General features: G+C 39.0%; 4 protein-coding genes across 6 annotated transcripts; 2 read left to right on the top strand and 2 right to left on the bottom strand.

Annotated features, from left to right (window-relative positions):
• Positions 1-1,549: 1,549 nt before the first annotated feature.
• LOC103438139 (probable inactive receptor kinase At2g26730) lies at positions 1,550-3,544 on the top strand. The gene is made up of 2 exons (XM_008376678.4): positions 1,550-2,765; positions 2,982-3,544. The coding sequence occupies exons 1-2, from the start codon at positions 1,550-1,552 to the stop codon at positions 3,542-3,544; spliced, it is 1,779 nt and encodes a 592-aa protein (XP_008374900.4).
• Positions 3,545-6,793: 3,249 nt separating this feature from the next.
• Positions 6,794-8,103, top strand: LOC114823265 (RING-H2 finger protein ATL46-like). Its single transcript, XM_029098749.2, has one exon. The coding sequence runs from the start codon at positions 6,935-6,937 to the stop codon at positions 8,000-8,002; it is 1,068 nt and encodes a 355-aa protein (XP_028954582.2). The 5' UTR covers positions 6,794-6,934; the 3' UTR covers positions 8,003-8,103.
• Positions 8,104-12,132: 4,029 nt separating this feature from the next.
• On the bottom strand, positions 12,133-12,558 carry LOC103437744 (uncharacterized). Its single transcript, XM_008376240.4, has one exon. The coding sequence runs from the start codon at positions 12,556-12,558 to the stop codon at positions 12,133-12,135; it is 426 nt and encodes a 141-aa protein (XP_008374462.1).
• Positions 12,559-15,561: 3,003 nt separating this feature from the next.
• Positions 15,562-20,841, bottom strand: LOC103437743 (probable alpha,alpha-trehalose-phosphate synthase [UDP-forming] 10). Of its 3 annotated transcripts, none has more exons than XM_029098745.2 (5): positions 20,418-20,841; positions 20,167-20,219; positions 16,959-18,999; positions 16,581-16,854; positions 15,562-16,492 (listed from the first exon to the last, which is right to left on the bottom strand). In XM_029098745.2, the coding sequence occupies exons 3-5, from the start codon at positions 18,944-18,946 to the stop codon at positions 16,151-16,153; spliced, it is 2,604 nt and encodes an 867-aa protein (XP_028954578.1). In that variant the 5' UTR covers positions 18,947-18,999; positions 20,167-20,219; positions 20,418-20,841; the 3' UTR covers positions 15,562-16,150. The 3 variants fall into 3 exon arrangements, with proteins under 3 accessions (XP_028954578.1, XP_028954577.1, XP_028954579.1); XM_029098744.2 differs by having other exon boundaries at positions 20,167-20,285; positions 20,418-20,836; XM_029098746.2 differs by lacking the exon at positions 20,167-20,219 and adding an exon at positions 20,237-20,285 and having other exon boundaries at positions 20,418-20,583.
• Positions 20,842-21,208: the final 367 nt, after the last annotated feature.

Here is a 21,208-nt window from a genome sequence, read left to right as displayed (position 1 = left end):
CTTGAGGTTCTCTGTTTGGATCTGCCCTTGAGATTTTGTGTTCGGATCTGGATTCAACTCGAGATTCAATTTTGGGTCTTTACTCGAGGTTTTGTGTTTGGCTCCACTCTCATCGCGTGTATAAAATAGAAATGACTATACTTGGATACACACTATTTCTAAAATATACGACCTATTACGTGACTCAATACTATTGCAACACCTGTCCATTTAATATTCATGATCAAACACCAATTCCAATTTCTAATCATAACCAAACACCTCTTTTTTTCAGTTTTCTCTTACCCGTGCCGTTGCAAATTGATCAGCCTCATCTTCTTCCATGTCAATCAAAATAAAACCTTCCATGATTCGCTGCCACCTTCCTCCCCCGCTGCCATGGGTACCACGACAAACAAGGGGACGAGTTGGGGGCGGAGTCGGAACAACGGAGGAGAAGGGGTCGGAACAACGGAGGCAACACAATAAGGGAGAGTGATGCCTTGATGTGCCATTTGCCATGCTCATCCATGGTTGACTTGTCTGCAACTTAACCTAGTCGGTCACATATCACAATCTTATACCTATATTTAAGCAAATTATAAAACAACATTAAAACTAATTGAAAGTTACAGCCTTGGCACTTGGGAATTAGTATTGTCTAGTTCAGAAATTAGGGAAGTAATCCGATTTGGAGGGTCTTTACAAGTCACTATAACAAACAATACTTGATGAACATATGTCAATACTAGGACCATGGTACCATCATTAATCCCGGAAAAAATAATACTTGGCTCCTTACATGTAATAAATAATTCTACATTACAAACAATGATAGTTTGATATGTGCATAAACTTTTGATCGGGTTTTAATAAGTGATGTAATTGAGATCCTCTCTGGATTTCTGTGTCTGGAAGATTTAAACTACTTATTTTAAATCTTCTGGTCCTAACTAGTTCATCCTAGTGGCCCACATTACGTAAACCAAAAGACCAATCTCTCTCTCTTCAACGGCCTGAATCTCCAAATTCTTGAGCTCTGAACACAATGATTTGGTGAGGATCTCGACTCATAAGTGATATATACATGTGTCCGAAGTACAAATAACCGTGTTCTTTCTAGGAAGGCTATTGAAAAAGACACGCCATCAAAAAATTGACCGTTTAAAACTGCCGGCAAATATTCTTTTTAAAATTGGTAGAATTTAGTGCAATTTGTTATGAGCTTTACTAACACACACAGAAATTTTCAAACTCTCTGTCGGTGTTGATCCAATTGGCACCAAGTGGTTCCATCAACAAACTTCAACATTTCCATTTGTTCCTTTCTTCTTGTTCTTGCAATTTCAATCAATAAATCTTACTTCATAAGGAAGATACACCAAATCTCAAAGCCATTTATTTCCCACACAAAAAAAAGACTCTAATTTATACATAAAAAAAAAAAACACGAAAAATGGATCGGATTTCCATTTGGGCACTCGCCATTTTGATCATTCTCGTTATCATTCCAATGGCGGATTCAGAAGATCAAGAGTGGACTCAGATCAAGCAAGCCCTGGTGCAATTCATGGACAAACTCTCACCGGCCAATGCAACGTCCAGAGACGGAAATTGGGGTTGGAACATGAGCTCGGATCCTTGCAGAGATAAATGGGAAGGTGTGACGTGTGACAGAAAGAATTCTGTCAAGAAAATAGTCCTCGAAACCTCGAATTTAACGGGAGTTCTTGATGCAAACTCTCTCTGCATGGTGAAGTCTGTTGGTGTTGTGAGCCTGAAGAAGAACAACATAACTGGTCTGCTCTCAGAAGACATTGGCAATTGCAGAGATTTAACTCACTTGTACATAAGTGGGAACGACTTTTCAGGTGAGCTTCCGGAGTCTCTCTCGCATTTGAATAATCTGAAAAGGGTTGATATCTCCAACAACAACTTCAATGGTGTGCTTCCTGATTTCGCAAAGATTTCAGGGTTGATATCTTTTCTTGCTCAGAACAACCGGCTTGATGGGCAAATCCCGGATTTTGATTTCTTCAACCTCAAGGAATTCAATGTCTCCAACAACAACTTCAGTGGCTCTATCCCTGATGTCAATGGCCTATTCGGAAAAGATAGCTTTTCGGGTAATCCTAAGCTGTGTGGAAAGCCACTGCAAAATGCCTGCCCTCCTGCAATACCAACTTCCGTAATGCCAAAGAAATCGAAAAAGTCCTCATCCGAAAAGCTGTTACTCTTCTCAGTATGCATAGTTCTTGGCCTGGTTGTCGTTTGCTTCTTTCTCTTTAAACTTGCCATAAAAAAGAAGATCAGAGAAGACAACGAAAAGGGCGGAAATAAAAAGATCGCGGCAAATGATGCTGCTAGCACTGTGCCTAGCACTACTATTTCTTCTGGTGAGTTGATGGCTGGTGGTGGTCATAAGATGGCAGAGTACTCGTTATCATCTGTTGAAAGCGGAATGGCTCCACCACTCGTAGTTCTCACAAGTCCATTGCTGAGGGGGTTGAGTTTCGAGGATTTGCTCCGAGCTCCTGCTATATTGCTTGTCAGAGGGAAGAATGGAAGCCTCTACAAAATCATGCTTGATCGAGGGGTTAACTTGGTTGTGAAGAGGATCAGGAACAGTGGGATTTCGAGGGAAAAATTTAAGACTCGGTTGACACAAATCGATCAGGTTAAGTGTCGAAATGTCTTGCCAGCTGTTGCATTCTACTGTTCCAGACAAGAGAAGCTCTTGGTTTATGAGTATCAGCCTAATGGCAGTCTCTTTAACCTTCTTCATGGTAAGCTAAGCTCGATGTGATCAATTTTTCGCTACTTATATATCTCAAATCCTAAGGCTTGGGGACGGGAAATTTCCTAACATAACTGGTTATTGTACTATCCTCTCCACACGCTCTGGAGCGCCTGTGAAAAGGCTTTTCTTACCGCATGTATTTTGTTTACGATCCATAAAGTAAATTTAATCGAATTGCTCATGATTTTTCGGTGTCACACAGGATCTTCAAATGGACAAATATTTGACTGGGGAAGCAGACTAAGTGTTGCAGAAATCATAGCTGAGTCATTGGCATTCATGCACCAAGAGCTACATGAACATGGCATTGCTCATGGCAACCTAAAGTCCATGAACATTTTGTTCAACATGTCCATGGAGCCCTGCATCAGTGAATACGGAATAATGGAGATTGAAAATCAAGACCAGTCACACCTTTCGCCAAACAGCGGGATTGAAAGTTCGAAAGCTGGCCATGCAGGAAGCACGTTCAAGGGTGATGTCTATGGATTTGGTGTGATACTTCTTGAGCTTCTGACAGGGAAGCTGGTGCAGCAAAACGGCTTGGATTTGCCCAGGTGGGTACACTCGGTAGTTAGTGAGGAGTGGACTGTCGAAGTTTTTGACGAGGCTTTGATCCAAGAAGGTGCAAGTGAAGAAAGGATGGTGAAATTATTGCAGGTAGCAATGCAGTGCATAAATGAGAGGCCAAGTATGAGTCGAGTTTCGGCGATGATTAAGTCGATCAAAGAGGAGGAGGAGAGATCTGTGTCTTCTGATCCATAAAAAAATAAAAAAATAAAAAATAAAAAAACATTTCAGAAGTTGCAGCTCACGTGTTGGAGGAATTTGATTTCAAACGTGTTTGTTTTGGGGTTATTAGATGATGATACTGTTGTTGACCTTGTCTTTGTGATGAGAAAATTCAAACACGGGGAGATGGAGTCACTGTATAGACCAAAAGGTAAAACAAAATGGACTGATTCAATATCCACAGGGAGGCAACAGGATCCTCTTCGGATCCTTTTGGTGAGAATTCTGAAGATCTGTAAATTGTATTCGTTCATCTTACATCGTGTGATCAGTGATGTACAATGAATAGATATGATTCATGGATTCTAGGGATCCTTGGGATCCTCACAAAGAGGATCTGGCGAGGATCCGGATTCCACAGGGAGTCCTAAATGTCTAAATATGTGTCATACAATGTACAACCCTCTACCTTATATGATTGTTAAATTTAAGGGTGGTATCTGTACGATTACCGTACCAAAATTCATGTACCAATTATCATACCAAACTTTTGGTATGATAAAATCTATTACCATTACCGTACCAAACTTTCGGTATACCGAATTTCGGCATGCCAAATAGTTCGATTGACATGGTATAGTAATGATAATTACTACTTTGTTTTGGGCCATTCTTTTGGGCCAAAATTTGATTTTTTTTTTCAACCCAATTCAACACCCAAACGTGTTTTGGCCACTCCCTTTGGGTATCTAAAACTTTTTTATTTAATTATGAGAATTTTATAGAGATTCATTTAAGAAACAAAAAGTAAATAGATGAAAGAATTCCTAAAAGAACCCAATATCCCTAAAAAAAATAATACAAAGATTCCTAAATTTCCTCTCTATATTCTTTAAAATTGTACAAAACTAACTTGATAGATGAAGCCGGGGAGAAAGACATCTCAATTTGATGAAGGAGAAGATGAGATGGACTTCGGAGAGAGATAGTCGCCGGAACTGAAGCAACAGAGATGAAGTCGGTGGCTAAATGAGTGAAAAGATGAAAAGTTGCAGTGCAAAAAGGCTTAGGTTTTTTTATTGGAAAAGTAGAGGTTAAAGGTGAGATTATGAGATAAATGACTAGAAAAAAAATATAAAGTGCATATATAATGATAATAATACCTAATTATATATAAATGAATAAATAAATTATATAATATTAATAATAGTGGTACGGTACGGTATACCATTGGTAATGGTTTTGAATACTATTACCGCACAAAAAATGTATGGTACGATACAAATACTGTATTATTACCAATGGTACAAATTTTTTGGCACAACTTTGGTATGGTATGGTTGGTAATTCGATTGGTATAGTAATTTGGCAAAAAATTCCATCCTTAGTTAGATTACATGATAAAATAAGAGTCTCATACCATTATCATAATGTGTAATAAAATACGTGAAAATGTATATAGCATTTTAAGAGAAACCGGCCGAATGTTCCACTTTCAACATATCGATATTGTCCCTAACTTGGTAATTATTACCTGCCCAATTAGTCAGGTATGAGGTTTTATCACAGAATGCCTAAAGGGGGCCCACCTAATTACGTGACAATACAAGCTCGTCCCTTGGCACTAATACCATGTAGAATTTTCAGATAGACGGGCCGATGACCCCACTACCAACAATAACAATACTGTTCTCAACTTGGTAACTACTACCTGCCAAATCTGTTAGGTGTAAGATTTTATCCCATAAGGCATCGGTGTTAGTTGGAGTAGAATAATTATATTTAAACTTTTTTTTCTTTCTTTTCCGATGTGAGATATTCAACATTATGTTCTATAACTAACTGTATATAATTATGTATCTATCTCTTTTATCACATTATAATGCGAGAAAAACTCTAGAATCTCTACTCTGACCTGCTTGCTAAGCGGTTATCAACTAACATCAGACGAAATTAGTCAAACCAATAGAGGTAGCATTCCAAAAACATGATTAGTCATAATCACCTGTGTTAAGTGGATACAATCATGGATATGATTAGGTATTAATAATTGCCAGGAAAAGCAAATGTAACCCTACTTTTTGATTTTGTCCAACCTCTGAGACTTCTGTTTTGTCATCATTTCAAAGCCAGGAAAAGCTTGTTTGGTCATTGGGGCTCAGACCCGATACAGTAAGGTGAAATATTTGCCTTTTTACCTACTGTTTTTACTTACCTACTTCATATTTACAGTGGTAGATCTTTCAGAGTTTCATGCCAGGATTGATGGAAAATTGCCTGATTAGTGGGGAGGATTATCATCATTGATGGATTCAGGATAATAGTTATGATTAATCGTGATGAGAAAGAAGTCACACTGATCACTTTTGGACAATCAAAACTGAGTGGTTGATGGACCTCCTTCAGCTTTTCAATTTTATGTGGCATAGGTCTATATCACCATACATATGAGGGAGACAAGTCTAATGCTTTTCTTAGGTTTGTCCGGGATGGTGCCCTACAGTTTTAGTTCATCAGATTAGTAATTTATAGAGAAAAACTTCACTATCGCAAATCACATGTCACGTGACGAGAGATAGAGGATAGAATTTTATTTCATGCAAGTATTGCATTATGGAAAATTGTAAGCTACTAAAAGAAAATTTTGGACGGGCGGCCCAACCTCGTCTTTGTGCGATCTCACAAGAAAGAGGGATTTTCGCAAGAATGATGTGGTTGGGCTTCTTCATCCAAGACTTTTTTCGTTATTAGTCTTGTGATTTTAGGCCTTGTAGAGTTGTGATTTTTCTTGAGTATTTACAGACATTCATTGCTGACACATATTTGACCGTTAGAATTAATCTAATAACTTAAGCTCAATTTTTTCTTAAGCACCTACCGAAACACAATACCAAGTTACCAACACATATTTGACGATTAGATTTGATCCAACGCCCTAAACTTAAATATTGTAGTTGCTCAAGAAAAATTGAAAGTTAAGAAGTGTCTTCTGTATCACAATGGGCTAAAGAGCCTGTGGCGTTTTCTTTCTCGACAAAACACTTCACGCATCACTCTGCCAGTCTTCCTTCTGACACTTCTGTGGCGCAAAAAGGATTCAAATCAGACCGTCCAGACCCCATCATCACCAACCAAAGACCTCATCAGTTTCTAGTTATGGTCTCCATTCGCACCCTCCACATCCAAAGGTAGGTCCTTTCCAATTCTACCAGCTCAATAATTCTTCGACAACCAAATTTAAACCTCTCAATTTTCCACAAAACAACATTATCTCTTCACACATATGAGTACTTAATTTGATTAGGTTTCTGGTCAGCATTGCATTCGTACTTGTAGATTTGAGTACTTTGCTCACCCTTTCCAGCGTCTAATCTGAGGAACCCAGAAAGAGTACTTTGTTTTGAGCAAAACCCATCTCCTAAAATGTCTAGGAAACTCCATGGATTGGAGCAAAAAGATGGTAATTTGATATATCCACCCCCCTCATTGATATCCCCACCAATACCATCTTCTTCTTCTTCTTCATCTATTGGCAGTATCAGTCCGGTGCTTCTTCTAGTTATAGTAATTGTAGCTGTTATGTTTTTCATCTATGGGTTTGCTCATTTGCTTTGGAGATGTCTCACAAAAGGGTCATCTTCCTCCTCAATCTTCCATTCCAATAGATACCCAGAAACCTCTGGCTCTCGAGCTATCCAAAGGCAGCTTCAGCAGCTCTTTCGGCTTCACGATTCGGGCCTCGATCAAGCCGCCATTGATTCTCTCCCTGTGTTCTTCTGCAGAGACATTGTTGGTTCAAAGGAGGAGCCATTTGATTGTGCAGTTTGTCTGTGTGAGTTTTCTGACGAGGACAAGCTGAGGTTGCTTCCTGTGTGTGGCCATGCTTTCCACATTGATTGCATTGACACTTGGCTTCTTTCGAATTCGACGTGCCCCCTTTGTAGAGGAACCCTTTTGGGGTCTGGGATTTTGTTGGAGAATCCAGTGTTCGATTCCGGCGGTTCTAGGGAGATGTCAAATGCGGTTGTGAGTGATGGGGAGAACATGTGTTCGAGCGGTCGGAAAGGTTTGGTTATGGAGGAAAGTGTTGGTGAAAAGAGGGTTTTTTCTGTGAGGCTTGGGAAGTTCAAAAGCTTGAATGAAGGTGGAGAAAGTGGGGGGAAAGTGGGGGAGAGCAGTAGGTGTAATTTGGATGCTAGGAGATGTTACTCAATGGGCGCATATCAGTATGTGGTTGGCGATTCAAATCTGCAAATCGCATTGTCCCATGATTGTGATGTCAAGCTTGCCAAAGAGGGAGTTAGTAATGGGAGCTTCTCAGTTAATGGGAATTTGGAGGGGAAGAAAATCAGTGGCAGGCATAAAGGTGAGAGCTTCTCGGTTTCGAAGATTTGGCTTTGGTCTGCAAAGAACAGAGTCCCGGGTTCTTCGAATGCTCAAACCGGTTTGCCTCCTTTTCGTGTCATTTCTCCCATCAATGCTGAAACATGAAATGTACAATTACGCTTAGAAGTAGTAATGCTTTTTTTGCTATTTCGTTGTACGACAGATGCTTAATTGTAAGTTCAATTTAGCAAGAGCTTTGTTTAGCAGAGGTATTTTGTCAAGCCTCTCATCCCATAGTAGCCATACTGCCTGCGTACTCTCGGTTCTACTCAGCCTCGTCCTCGTTAAGGAATTTTGTCAAGCATCTCATCCTATACTAATCATGTTCAATGAGAATATTAAATAAACATAACACCATTCATATGTAACATAATCGCTGCGGAAAAAGCTTGTGGAAAAATCAATGGGCTACCCCTTATGTTTGGTTTGAAGTTTTTGGGCTATATACAAGCGAGGCCCAAATTCTATTTATTTCCTTGAAACGAGTCGTTTTTCTCCCCCTTCCCCTTCCTTTTCCCTCTCTTTCTCTCACAGGCAGTCAGTCTCCGAGTTCTCTCTCTGTCGTTCACTCTCTCTCTCTCTCTCTCTCTCTCTCTAGAAATGGGGGTGGCTGAGCGACCCACAGCTCGAGCCTCGAGGCACGAACATTCCCCAAAAACCGTCACAGCCCACGAGTTCCTAAATTTTTTCGAGTCGAAACTCGGCCGTGATGAAGCCTTTGCCGTCGACATCAGCGGCGATCACCATAACTGGAAGACACGCGGCTTCGACATCATGCAGCATATCTGCAACGTGATAACAGGAGATACGGAGATATGAAGGATCGGATGTCGCTGACATTCAACAACTTTGAGAAAGAAGCCAAGGGTGGTTCGTGATGAAATTGAGGTTCCGTATAAAATCAATTGGCAATACGAGGAGTAGCCAAAATCATATAAGCACGTAACAAATCTTATCCTTACTGATGTGGGATAACTCTCAACACGCCTCCGCACGTGTGGTGGATTTTCAAGCCTACGTGAACAACAACTGAATGACGTAGAGCACGTGTGGCTGTTGGGCTTCACACGTGGACAACCTTGCTCTGATACCATAATGAAATTGAGGTTCTACTGTAAAATCAATTGATAATATGAGGAGTAACCCAAGATTATATAAGCACGTAGTAAACATTATCCATGTAGCATGTAGGACAACTCTCAATAGTTCGAGAGTGTAGTTGCAAAGGTGGTGAGCATTAGAAAATAGCGTCGGCTTGGTATCATGTAACTTATCCCCCACTGTATTTCCGAGAAGACACGCACTGCCTTTAGCTTTTCCATGGATTGTGGTGGGTGATATTAGGAGCATGTGGCTCACCCACTCAGTTCTAACTCTCGTTTCTTTGCTTCCTCTGAGCATTTGATCTGCCATGGCGGCCACCTGCCCCATCAAATCCTTCACCTGTTGGTCACCCACATGTCCTGAAATTTTTGTTTCCACTAGTTTTTTTTTTCATATACCCTTCAATTTTCTCTAAATTTACCCAACTCAGCCTTTTTTTTTTTTTTTTTACTCTTGCTTTCTAGTTCATAAATGGAGTATGTGGGACAAAGAATTATCTCAAAAATTCACATAAGTGGACTTTTATTTTAGAAAGATTAGATTGCCATCATTAAATGGGTAAGGCTCTCAAGCGTTCCCACGCATATCTCAACATCCATGAAAATTCAAGCAGCGAACAACAATAGTTCCCAATTCATGGAGTTGAAAAGTCAAAGGTATTAAAGATAAGAATTAACTACCAAATCCAATCTTTAATACAATCCTAAATGAAGACCAACACATCGAGCAGAGGAAATTGTAGTTGTGATCCCTCAACTTTAACCTAATTGGAGTAATGGTCACTCAACTAAAAATTCATGACCATTAATCTCTTAACTCTTCAAAACATTCAGCTATAGTCATTTTCGTTAACTCCGTTATAACTTCTGTTAAAATGAGTCACGTGCTACAGACGTGAGGCTGAATCAAGAGGCAAAGATGGAAAACAAAATGAGAAATATTGTAGCAATGGTCTCTCAACTTTAACCCAATTGGAGAAATGTTCCCTCAACTTTAACCTAATTGTAGCAATGATCCTTCCAACATGACTCAATTTGACAGAATTCTGACTGAGTTGACGAAAAGGATCATAGCTACATGTTTTGATAAGTTAAGGGACCAATGGTCATGAATTTTTAGTTGATGGATCATTACTCTAATTAGGTTAAAGTTAAGGGACCATTGCTGCAATTTACTCCATTAAGTAAGAATCCCTATCACCATTAATTAAGGATATTTCCAGCATCATTCCAAAATATTATCTCCTAATTAATATCTTGAAATTTTCTTTTCCTTGCGCATCCTACGAATGACATAACTTGGCCAATAGAAAGCCTCGTGTGCAGGGCAAAACCCAACACCCGCCGGCCACCTCCTCCTATATATACCTTCATCTCCACCAAATTTTGGTAAGCTTTTACTACGCATACAAGCCCTAAACACTCACTATTTTCAAAGAAAACTTAGGCATTGTAGATCAATTGGCCAACCCCCCCTCCCCGTGGGTACGTAAGGCTTTGGTCGTTGATCAAATATGCTAATTTTTTTTGTAAGTACAAATTCGTCAAGACTGAAGACCGTTGATTTTTGCTACCACAGAGTAGACAAACCTCATAATTCTAAATCAGTTGCTTTCCAGTTGGAAAATAAATTCATACAAAAAAATATAAATTAAAAATAGAGATGATGATAAAGCAAGCAGCAATTCAATTTAATTGCGGAGGCGATAATTTTTTTTTTCTTTTCATTTATTGGAAATTTGCTTAAATCCCAATGGACCCAAAATTCAGCAAATTGGGTTATTCTTGAGGGTGGCAGAGAAAACTATGGACCAGAAGTTTGGGTGTCGAAAAATTTTAACAAAGGAAGAAAGGTAAAAAGGGGTTTTAGACCATCTCCAACCCTTGGGCTAAAAGCCAAATTTTTTAGCCCGGAAAATTTAGCTTTTAGCCCAGAAACATCTTTTCTGCTCCAACCCTTCTACCATAAAATTTTAGCCCGGAATTATTAAAGAATGAAATTAGCCTAAATTTTTTTCTTAAATCAATTTAAAAAAAAAAATAAATATGTAGATTATTGTAAATTAATTTTATGAACATTTTAATCTAAAAAAATTTAAATTCCGATAAACATTTCGCATTTAGCCCGGGGGGAAAGCTGGGGGGTATTTGGCCCAGAAATAGCATTTGGCATTTAGCCTAAAATTTTAGCATGGGTTGGAGAGTGTTTGGGGGGTAATTTGGCTTTTAACCCAGGGTTGGAGATGATCTTAGGAGAGGTAAAAGTGAAATAATAATAGTGAGTTTAGTGAGGTATTAAACCCTTAAAAACCAAAAATGCTACTCTTACAACATTTTTCATACCGTATTTTTATCTTTTTAATAAAAATGTAATTCACATGTGTTGGTGTGTCCCACCGCACAATTTAACGTCAATTCTTGTAACAACATTATGCAAAAAAACAGGAGTTTACAGAGATCCCATTGAGTTTCTCATGCCGCATTACTCCTTAAAAACATTGTTTTGAGTGTGTGAAGTCCACACGATAGTTAATAAGTGCAAAAGCAAACCAAAGACGATAAGCGGAGAATATAGCAAGCATTCCTTGTAAAGTTATTAAAAGCATACACTGAATCGATTAGTTTTGACTGTTTAGAAAAGCGACACTAATTTTATTTTATTTTTTTGCAAACAAGTTGACACTAAATTACAATGCCAGGAAAAGTAGTCTTGTCCTCTAATAATAAAATTAATTTGTATTTAGCAAAATTGCAAAACAATAATATAAAAATATTTATTAATTTCTAGGAAATCCTCCAAAATCTGCACGATATTCATCAACTGGTTTCATATTAATTTGACAATCCTTCATAGTATCTGACAATTCTATACACCCAGCAACAACCACAATCCTATCGAAAAAAAAAAACCAAAAAACAAATTAAAAAATTAAAATATTACAACGAGATCAACCAAAATGATAAATAAAAATAAAATAAAAAAAGGCGGCGCCACGTCAACGTCACGGTCAACCTTTCCACCCTCCGAGCCAGGTCACTGACTAGCCAATCCAGCTAAATCATAGATTTTCACAAAACATCCCTCCCTTACCCCCCCCCCGGGCGCACGATAGCCGTCGCGGCGCAATTTCTTCACCCGTACACCGCCACGTCTGTGCCCGATTCCGTCAAACCCCCGGACTTTGCCGGTTGAGGAAACGAGGCGTACCGGACCGAGAAATTCCGGAACCCCACGACTTCGTCGTCTTCGTCGACGGGGCCCTCGTCGAAGTTCAGAGCGTAACTCAAGGGATCGTATTGGAATTTCCCGTGATTGCTGGCGCCGGCGCCACGGCCTATGCTTCTGCTTCGGTTGAATCGGCGGATGAAAGTCTTCCACCTGGGGCCGGCGACGATCTCGGACCACTCTCGAAGCTTGTACAAGGCCCTGATGCCTCGGGACCACCACCGGTCATCGTTTTGGGAGGTCCGCATCCGCGACCACGACGACGGAAAACAGAAGCAGCAGCGCGAACTTGTTCCTCCATGGCCTATTGACTCCATGTCAATGTCCTCCATGACTATCGAAGAGAGAGAGAGAGAGAGAGAGAGAGAGAGAGACAGAGAGAGAGAGGGGCTTTGGAAAACCCCCAATTGAGAAATTTCGTGGCTCTCTGCGGAACGGGGTGTTTATACAGGTGCCGTTGAGAAACGGAAGTTTGTAACGGAAGCATGAGGTGACCGGGGACTGCCGGTGACCATTCTGACTTTTCTGTGCACGGTACGACCTGTCGTGTGGTGAATGGTGAGGTTCCAGTTGTGCCGTACAATTATATTTTTTTAATCTGATTTGACGTAACGATAATTATCAATTATTATATGTTTTAGAGTGGAGGAACCTAACTTACAGGCATAAAATGGGGAAAAAAAATTTCAAGCTTACGTAGAATGAAATTATGAAAGTGAGACCCTATAAATTAGTTCTCGATTTATAGAATTTTGTCTTATGATTCATATTATAAATTACTTTATAAAAGATTGTTCTTAAAAAAAATCAATTAAAATTAAGTTTATTTAATCATCGAACTGTATAAAAATAGATAAACGAATTGGTGAAAACATTATGAAAACGGTCTATGTATTTGTTACAATCGATTGACTAAATGACCGTAGACTTCCACCAAATCCAATCCTTCAAGAGCGGGGGATAGCAACCAAAGGTAATCGTTCACAAGGCTAGCCTGTTAAATTGCTAAGTCGTGTAACAAACAATCTTTGTTCCTTCTGCCTTGATGCCTTCGTCTTTCGACTTTAGGGCTAGCTTGGTCTTCTTTAATAAATGGGTATTCAATGAGTGACGCTGCAAAAAAAGGGATGCTCATGCCTTACCTTAATTTTCTCATCAAAATGTAAGATGATCTTTATAGTGTAATTTATAATATGAACAATTTATAATCTTAAAATTCTATGATTGGAACACAAAAATCTTTAAGTGGAAATTCACAGAGCTTTGAGAATAAATTCCTCCTCTTTCTTGAGTAATAAACAAGAATACTGCTGTTGTAGGTGACGCTTGGGGAAGGAACATGTGGGTCCCAATTAGGTGAACTGACAAGAAATTTAGATAGAAAGAAGAAGAAGATGAACGGTGGTGATTAGGCATGATCAATTCCAGTGCTGCCATAGTCATAGACCAATCATTCTACCATTTTTGTTCTTCATCCTTTTTTTCTTTCCGTTTTAGTATTTTTCTTTTTAGTATTACGATGAGTGTGTTAAATACGTGTATGTATTCTAGTTAATTTCTAAATTAATATGGTTATTAAAATATGACAACATATTTACGGAGTGAAGAAACAAATTGGTTGTGAACTCTTCATTTTCGAGACTCAAACATAACATATTTCTCCCTTACAAATGTAAAAAAAATACTACTAAATCTAATACTAAATAACTGGTTATTTAGGAACATGAGAGTAGGAAAAAAGTAAACAAATTGGCACCAACCATATTGGTTGAGAGAATTTGAGGTAAAGCGTATGGAGGAGGACAAAATGGGCACTGAGGCCAACTGAAAACGACATCGGTCAAGCCTCTTAGCTTAAAACGACCAGAGGGAAACAAAAATATTATGCCACATACGACATATTCAAAGTACGAAAAATCTTATGCGAACAAGTCTAACTCTGATGATCTCTCTAATCCATCACATTTTCCAAGCCTGTGAAACATAAGAGATTTGGAGCCGAAAGGGTATGAAGAAAATGCATGAACACGGAAAGAACATGGAGAGATTACACAACTGAATCAATCCAGTCACTTCGCGCCGGAGTTGATGCAGCAGCAGCACAGATTTGATCGGAAAAAGATGTACCGGGATGACACTGACATTTCGTGCCGGGATTTGATGCAGCAGCCGCACAGTTTTTATCGGGAAAAGATGTACCGGCATGACACTGAGTGGTTAAGTGAACAACAAAGTGTTATTAGACTGGCTATATGAATCATAAAACGTCATTGCATTCTGTTTTGTGCCAAATCTTTCGTGATGCTAGGCCTAGGCCATGATAATCACTTTTCGATACACCACCTCCCCCCCCCGATCAAGAACAGCTCAAACAAAGTTGTATCATAATATGTGTCTACTATATATAATCAGGTAAGGTAAGATCAGAACCAGTGCACTTCCAAAACAAGCATTTCCGGTGTTCTAGCAATCGAACAGCGGTTTTAAGGGAGACTAACGCGCTCGACGATAAGCACCTGTTATTTGAATTCTGAGTCTTTTCGTCCTTGATTTGTATTAGCGGAAGCTCACTCGACTTGGTAATAGTTGTATTACTCGACTTGCTTACTGCTCAAACTATCGAGCATTAAAAAACGTAGTCCATTAAGTAAAAACCAAAAATCGAAACACTTCAGTAATATGATGTAACATATACCAAAGAAGAATATAACAAGATGCAGTTTCTACTAGCCCTCTATGACGAATTGAAGTCCTGTTGTTTTGTTTAAGATTTCAATCAAGGGAAAAAAATGAAAATTGGCAAAATTGGCGCTTTTGTCAAGCGGTAATCAAGTGGAGGGCAAATTCTAGTATTCGCATGTCGGATTTGTCGGATTCACATAGTTGTGGAGTCACACATGAAGAACACGACTAACCTTTTAGGGGATGATTCAAACCCAAAAATTCTCGAGCCACATTTTGAGATGAAACGAAAAGAAGTTAGAACATACTTAAGGCTTTTCCACAATATTTGAATGAGATTCTAAGCAAACTACTTGAAAAAACCACATTCTTCCGACCTACTGTGAAAGGCCTAACCACCGAAAGGTTGATTTTACACCCCAAGACGTGTAAAACGACACAAAACCTCAAATTTCGCCTGTTGATGTTAAAGAATTATCTTTGTTTAAGATCCTAAGCAAACTACATGAATTCAATTGGCAAAACTGAGCCTATAATTCCTTGTGAAAGCTCCTGAAAACGACATAAACTACAATTGTCATTTGGGACTGTAAATTATAATTTACTACACTTCCATCTCCGTTCAGAACGTGAGGAGTGTTGCCAGAGACAACTTGCGGTAAAAACTATGATTTCACAAAGAAAAGAATCAAGTATCATGCAAGTACAAAGCCACTTCAAATTTACAAACAAATGATGGCCTTTGAATCTATCTGTAAAAACTACTATTGATGAAATAGAAAACAAGTTTTAACCTGTGAACTAAGAAGGTAAATCCCATCTAGTTGACGAGAAATTTTTCAGTATGCCGGAAACACGGTCTAGTACACAAAGTGACATAATACCATTAGTTGGAAATTTTCGGTTTTCAAGTTTCCAACCAATTATTGTCTTAAACTTTGTATACCGGACCATTTTCCCGGCACACTGAAGAATTTCTCCTTGTTGACATCGCCACCGCATATTCCATTAGTAACCATTGACATCTCCAAATCCGCAGTAATCCTTTTGTGATCATCGTTCTCTTTGAAAGAAACACCCAGAGCAGCATCATGTCCGGCTTTCCACCATGCAAAGAATAGGTTAGTGTATCAAAGCATAAAGAGTTAATCCGCGATTCCTTTGTGTGTACTTGTATCATCAGAAGAAAAGCATCCGTCGATGTTCTTCACTACCCTAGGCAGGTTGTTGAACAGTGGCAGCTCATTCATCTAAGATAATATTCTCGAAAGGGACTTGAATTTCCCCACTGCCCCTTGGCTTGAGACTTGAATCGGTTGCCAGGCCTTTAAGCAATGTGACGACATCCGCTGTATCATCGAGGTAGTACCTGGCTTTACTAGGTTTTTGTCCGACAGTGCATGCAAAGATCTCGGGAGCTGCAACTTGAGATGAACTATACGTTGTGTAGCTTGTGCTCGATATGCTTTCAAACATGTCCTCGTCTGATCTATCATCCCCGATGCACAGCACAAAATCTGGCGCATTCCCATTACCGATCATCGTGGAAAGAACTTTCTGTGCAACTAAACCTTTAGTAACTCCCTGCAGTTTAAGCCACAAGACGTCCTTTAGGCCACAATACAAACAGAGAAATGCGAAAGTGAGGAAAGAACATTGAGAACGTATATACCTGTGGCTTTACTTCGACAATATGCTGGCCCTTTTTAACAACTACAGGCTCATTCGCAAGTACATTTTCAAGATGATCCAGCAACTCCATGGCCTGGCATGATCCAAAATCAGGATCAGCATCTAGATGGTGCCAAACCAAGGCGCTCTCCTTGCTCTCTATGTAGGAGCCATCGGTCGCCTCTGTATATAACTTCATCACAGGTTCTGCAATTTGCTTCCAGTCAAGATCTATGGCTAAGGAACTGGTTTCCCAGCTGGACGTGCTATTCCATCTGTGACATGATAGAAGTGAATGAGGAATCAACACAAGTATAGACCAAACTAGTAGTCACAATGAAGTATATAAGTAAATTTATACGCACATGTAAGAACATACCTCATGAAGTATCCATGCTCAGCTGCTATACCGAGATTCTCACATTGAGCAAACCATTCGCTAAGTGAGTTTTGACCCCTTCCGCTCACTATAAACACACTGTTCTTGGGGTCGCTGCAAAGGTTCTTCAGAACAGAAATGACTTCGGGACTGGGGTTCTTAACAATGGAAGATTCAGGCATTATCGTTCCATCATAATCCAAAAATATTGCCCTCCTGTTTGTCCTCTTATATGCAGAGAGGATATGGTCAATTGAAAGTTTCCTAAAACTCGGAGAAAGTGACAAAATTCTGAAATTCAGACCAAAACCAATTCCCCAGCAACGTTTTCTGTAGTGATCTTTGCATGCTCGCTCCAAATCCTGTATAAAACTGCGGGACCAGTAAGCCACATCGTGGGAGCTAACATACCGAAAATGTTTCTCATGCCGCAACTGCTTTTCCAAATCAGGCATTGTGAGAGCCACGTTGAGTGCATCAGCAACAGCTTCAATGTTCCACGGGTTCACCCTGATAGCTCCACTCAAAGATGGAGAGCAACCTATGAACTCTGAGACAACGAGTGTACTTGTACGAGGGGAATCAGAGGCAACTCCAATAGCTTTATCCACGTTTTGATTACCCTGCCTGCAAATGATGTACTTGTAGGGGACCAGGTTCATTCCATCCCTCACAGCATTAATGATGCAACATTCTGCCAAAGAATAATAGGCAGCCTTCTCATAAAAAGGAACGCTACGGTCAATCAAAACAACTGGTTCGTAGCCTGGGAATCCAAAGACTCGGTTTATCCTTCTGGTCACTGAATATGTTTCCCTTTTTGCTTCCTGAACATCTTTCCCTGTGCTTCTTGCAGGATTTAAAATTTGAACCAGGACTACCTTCCCCCGCATCTCCGGGTGCTGCATCAAAAGCTGTTCCATGGCCATCAACTTTAGACTGATGCCTTTAAATATGTCCATGTCATCGGCACCAACAATGATTTTCTTCCCCTTGAACTGCTCTTGAATCTCCTTGGCCTTCATGGAACAAGAGGGATGATTTAACGCAGATTCAAGTTGGCCCATGTGTATCCCCACCGGCAGAATCTTAATGTACACTGTGCGGCCAAAATATTCAAGTCCTATGTAGCCCCGCTTAGATTCATATTCAAGACCAAGCATTCTACTACAGCAAGAAAGGAAGTGACGAGCATAATCAAACGTGTGGAATCCAATCAGATCTACATTTAGCAGTGCTCTCAGAATTTCATCTCGGACAGGAAGGGTCCTGTAGATTTCTGACGAGGGGAAAGGGGAGTGGAGGAAAAAGCCAAGCTTAACTCGTGTAAAACGCCTTCTCAAAAATGTTGGAAGAAGCATAAGGTGATAGTCGTGAACCCATACAATATCATTTTCAGGATTGATCACCTCCATAACTTTATCGGCATACATCTTGTTTGCAGAAACATATGCCTGCCAAAGATGCCGCTCAAAGCGATTACTATGGTCCGGACACATTGGCAGCATGTAGTGAAAGAGAGGCCACAAATATTGCTTACAGAACCCATGATAATAATTCTTATGCAGCTCGGAAGGAAGGAATGTCGGCACACAATTAAACTCCTCCAGCAGTTTCTGCGAAACTTCTTCTTGCTCACTTGCATCTATGTCAACCTTCAGAGAACCGACATATATAACCACAGTACCAGATGGAAAACCATCTTTGAGTTGCAACAAAACTGGATCCTCATCCAAACTGAAGTTCCATTTCCCAGATTTTGCATCCTTCTGAGCATGTAGAGGGAGAAAATGCGCCACAATGATCTTCTTCTCACATATTTCCGAAGGAGGAACACTTATATCTTCATCAACACCGTCACTACTTTTTACATCAGGAATAACTCCTTCAACAGTCATCACCCTTGGGAGGTTTCTAGGAGTCTGAGGGAAATTCAACACGTCCCCGGATGACAACTCCAACAAACTAATGCACGATCTTGAGAACATTATTGCGGTTGTGCGCTGTTACACCAGTTTAATGACTTGGATTTCTATATAATCTACAATCAAGAATTTTGTGCAAAGTAAGAACCTATAAGAAATGCAGGAAAAGACTAATATTCAATTAATTATCATGGGACAGAACATTATTAGTAATGGGTGCAGCATCCGATCCCTATCTCTGGACAAAGAAGATCACAAAGCATAGCAGATTGAGCAGATTGAGCAGATTGAGCAGATTGAGCAGATTTCTAATGAAAACACCATTATTACAGAGCGATTTGTAAAACCATTTGCATCTAATTTCACAAAAAAGTATGAACTTGCTCGAAGTTCTGCAATACTTTTCAACTACTGCACATTTTAGAAAGTTAAATCTGACGAACCGATTTGGCTATCTATTCCAACTAAATTGAAGAAATCAGAGCATACCCAATAACAAGAGGAGATCATCATCCAAACCCATATACAGAAAACCATAAAAAATAATATAAAAAAATATAATACAAAAATACTAAATGGAAGCAATATACTAAAATGTATGCATATAAATACCTCGTTTATAAACTTACAAGCAGATTCTGCATCAATGGTGTTTTTCACATCCTAAGCCATTTCTAAAATCTTCAATTAACAAAAATGATCTTCAAATCAACTTCTCAGAGCAGCGAAATCGAATTATTTCCGAAATAAAAAAAAAAAAGTTGCAGTTTAAATTTTATCCACAAAACATGAACTTCACACACACATATATATATACATATATATCCTCATTTGCATCAAGCTTATCTGTACAAACATAACAGACGCAAGGAATAATTTCCAATAAATGCAAATACATATCTGGTTCGGCTATTATTCAAAGGATTCGTCCTTATCTCCGATCATTATTCATATTCTCACGTAACAAACTAAAACAAGTACAAATTAAAATCCAAGAACCATTACTTATCACTGCAGCTTTTGCAACTTTCGCTCCATTTTTCTCAGCAGATTTAATTCACAAAAGTATATTTTGATAATATTCTACCTTAAAACTCAAAACTTTTTTCGATTTAATAATTACCATGATATATTTTACCTTAAAGATTCAAACTTTTATCTATTTAGTATTTAACTCGATGCATAACAACCCTTTGAGCAAAAGATTTTATCTTTCTCGATTAAAATATAAATTTTCTATGCGAACAAACATAACTGGGGTGATTGGAAGTAAAGAGATTAACCTGAAATGAAGTCGGATTGATCCAACAAAAAAGCTATGTGAAGAGAAAATATCCTGCGAAAACAACTTACGCATTTAGAGATTGAAGACAAATCCCAACAACTGTTTTCTGTTTGGTTGCTGAGAAAATAGAAGAAAACAGCTGTGTCATTTCATAGAAACTGAATCATAAAGCCAACTCCCAACAACCCAAAAAAGCACAAGTATTGATTTCCCTTAAATTATCAGCAACCCAGAAAAAAGAAAACTCACTGTACAACTCGGAGCTGTTTGCAGAGGGAGAGAGAGAGAGAGAGAGAAATGGATAAAGAGACCGTGTTTGATATTTTTTTTATATGGGAAAGAGACCAGGAGGAGGAGGTGTATGTTAGGTTGGAAACCGGTGAGATTTGTGAGAGTTTTTAATGGTTTCGAAACTGACTAATAATTTAAGAAAAAGAAATATTTATCGGAAAGATTTGGATGGAGCTCCGTTTTGGGGTTGTTTTTTAAGTGCTTAAATTGTTTCGTTCAACAAAGGAAGCTCGTGGAGCCTCGAGAGGCAGATTAATAGGCGTAGAAAGTCAAAAAAGAAGAAGATATATATGGAGAGATTTAGAGAGAGAAACAAGATAAACAAGATAGAGATAGAGAGATGGAGAGATAGAGAGAGAGAGACTATGGTTATGGTTGGGTTGCAAACTCCTGGTTGGTTTTACGTTATAGTCCTGTGCTGTGCCTTTCTTCTTTCACTAATGTCACCTCCTTTCCATCTTTATTTCATATCTACCCCTTACTCCGAGAATTTTTTTATTGTAACGGGAACATAAGTGATACACCACGTATTTTAATAAAAGTGGTGGGAAATTTTATTTTTTAAGTTATTAACATTTTAGCACATATATTTCACCATTTGTATAGTGGCACGTGATGTACCATTCCGTGTACCGATCACATTGAAAAATCTCTCCCTTACTCCGATTTTATGTGATGTATTTCTAGTTTTTGTTCGCCGAGTTAGTTTAACATGATACGTTAGTTAATTGTTAATTTAAATTCTTGAT

Source organism: Malus domestica, chromosome 06 (assembly GCF_042453785.1).
Source record: "Malus domestica chromosome 06, GDT2T_hap1".
Taxonomy (NCBI): Eukaryota; Viridiplantae; Streptophyta; class Magnoliopsida; order Rosales; family Rosaceae; genus Malus; species Malus domestica.
Note: the sequence above shows the minus strand (reverse complement) of the source record. Positions and strands in the feature narration are given on the sequence as shown.

Bases quoted from the DNA above. Each gene is read 5' to 3' on its own strand.
- LOC103438139 (XM_008376678.4), top strand. From the start codon at position 1,550: ATGGACAAACTCTCACCGGCCAATGCAACGTCCAGAGACGGAAATTGG. The intron at 2,766-2,981 runs GTAAGCTAAGCT...GGTGTCACACAG, and splicing joins TCTCTTTAACCTTCTTCATG to GATCTTCAAATGGACAAATA.
- LOC114823265 (XM_029098749.2), top strand. From the start codon at position 6,935: ATGTCTAGGAAACTCCATGGATTGGAGCAAAAAGATGGTAATTTGATA.
- LOC103437744 (XM_008376240.4), bottom strand. From the start codon at position 12,558: ATGGAGGACATTGACATGGAGTCAATAGGCCATGGAGGAACAAGTTCG.
- LOC103437743 (XM_029098745.2), bottom strand. From the start codon at position 18,946: ATGTTCTCAAGATCGTGCATTAGTTTGTTGGAGTTGTCATCCGGGGAC. The intron at 16,855-16,958 runs GTATGTTCTTAC...ATCATGTCACAG, and splicing joins GAGCATGGATACTTCATGAG to ATGGAATAGCACGTCCAGCT. The intron at 16,493-16,580 runs GTATATACGTTC...CTTAAACTGCAG, and splicing joins TTGTCGAAGTAAAGCCACAG to GGAGTTACTAAAGGTTTAGT.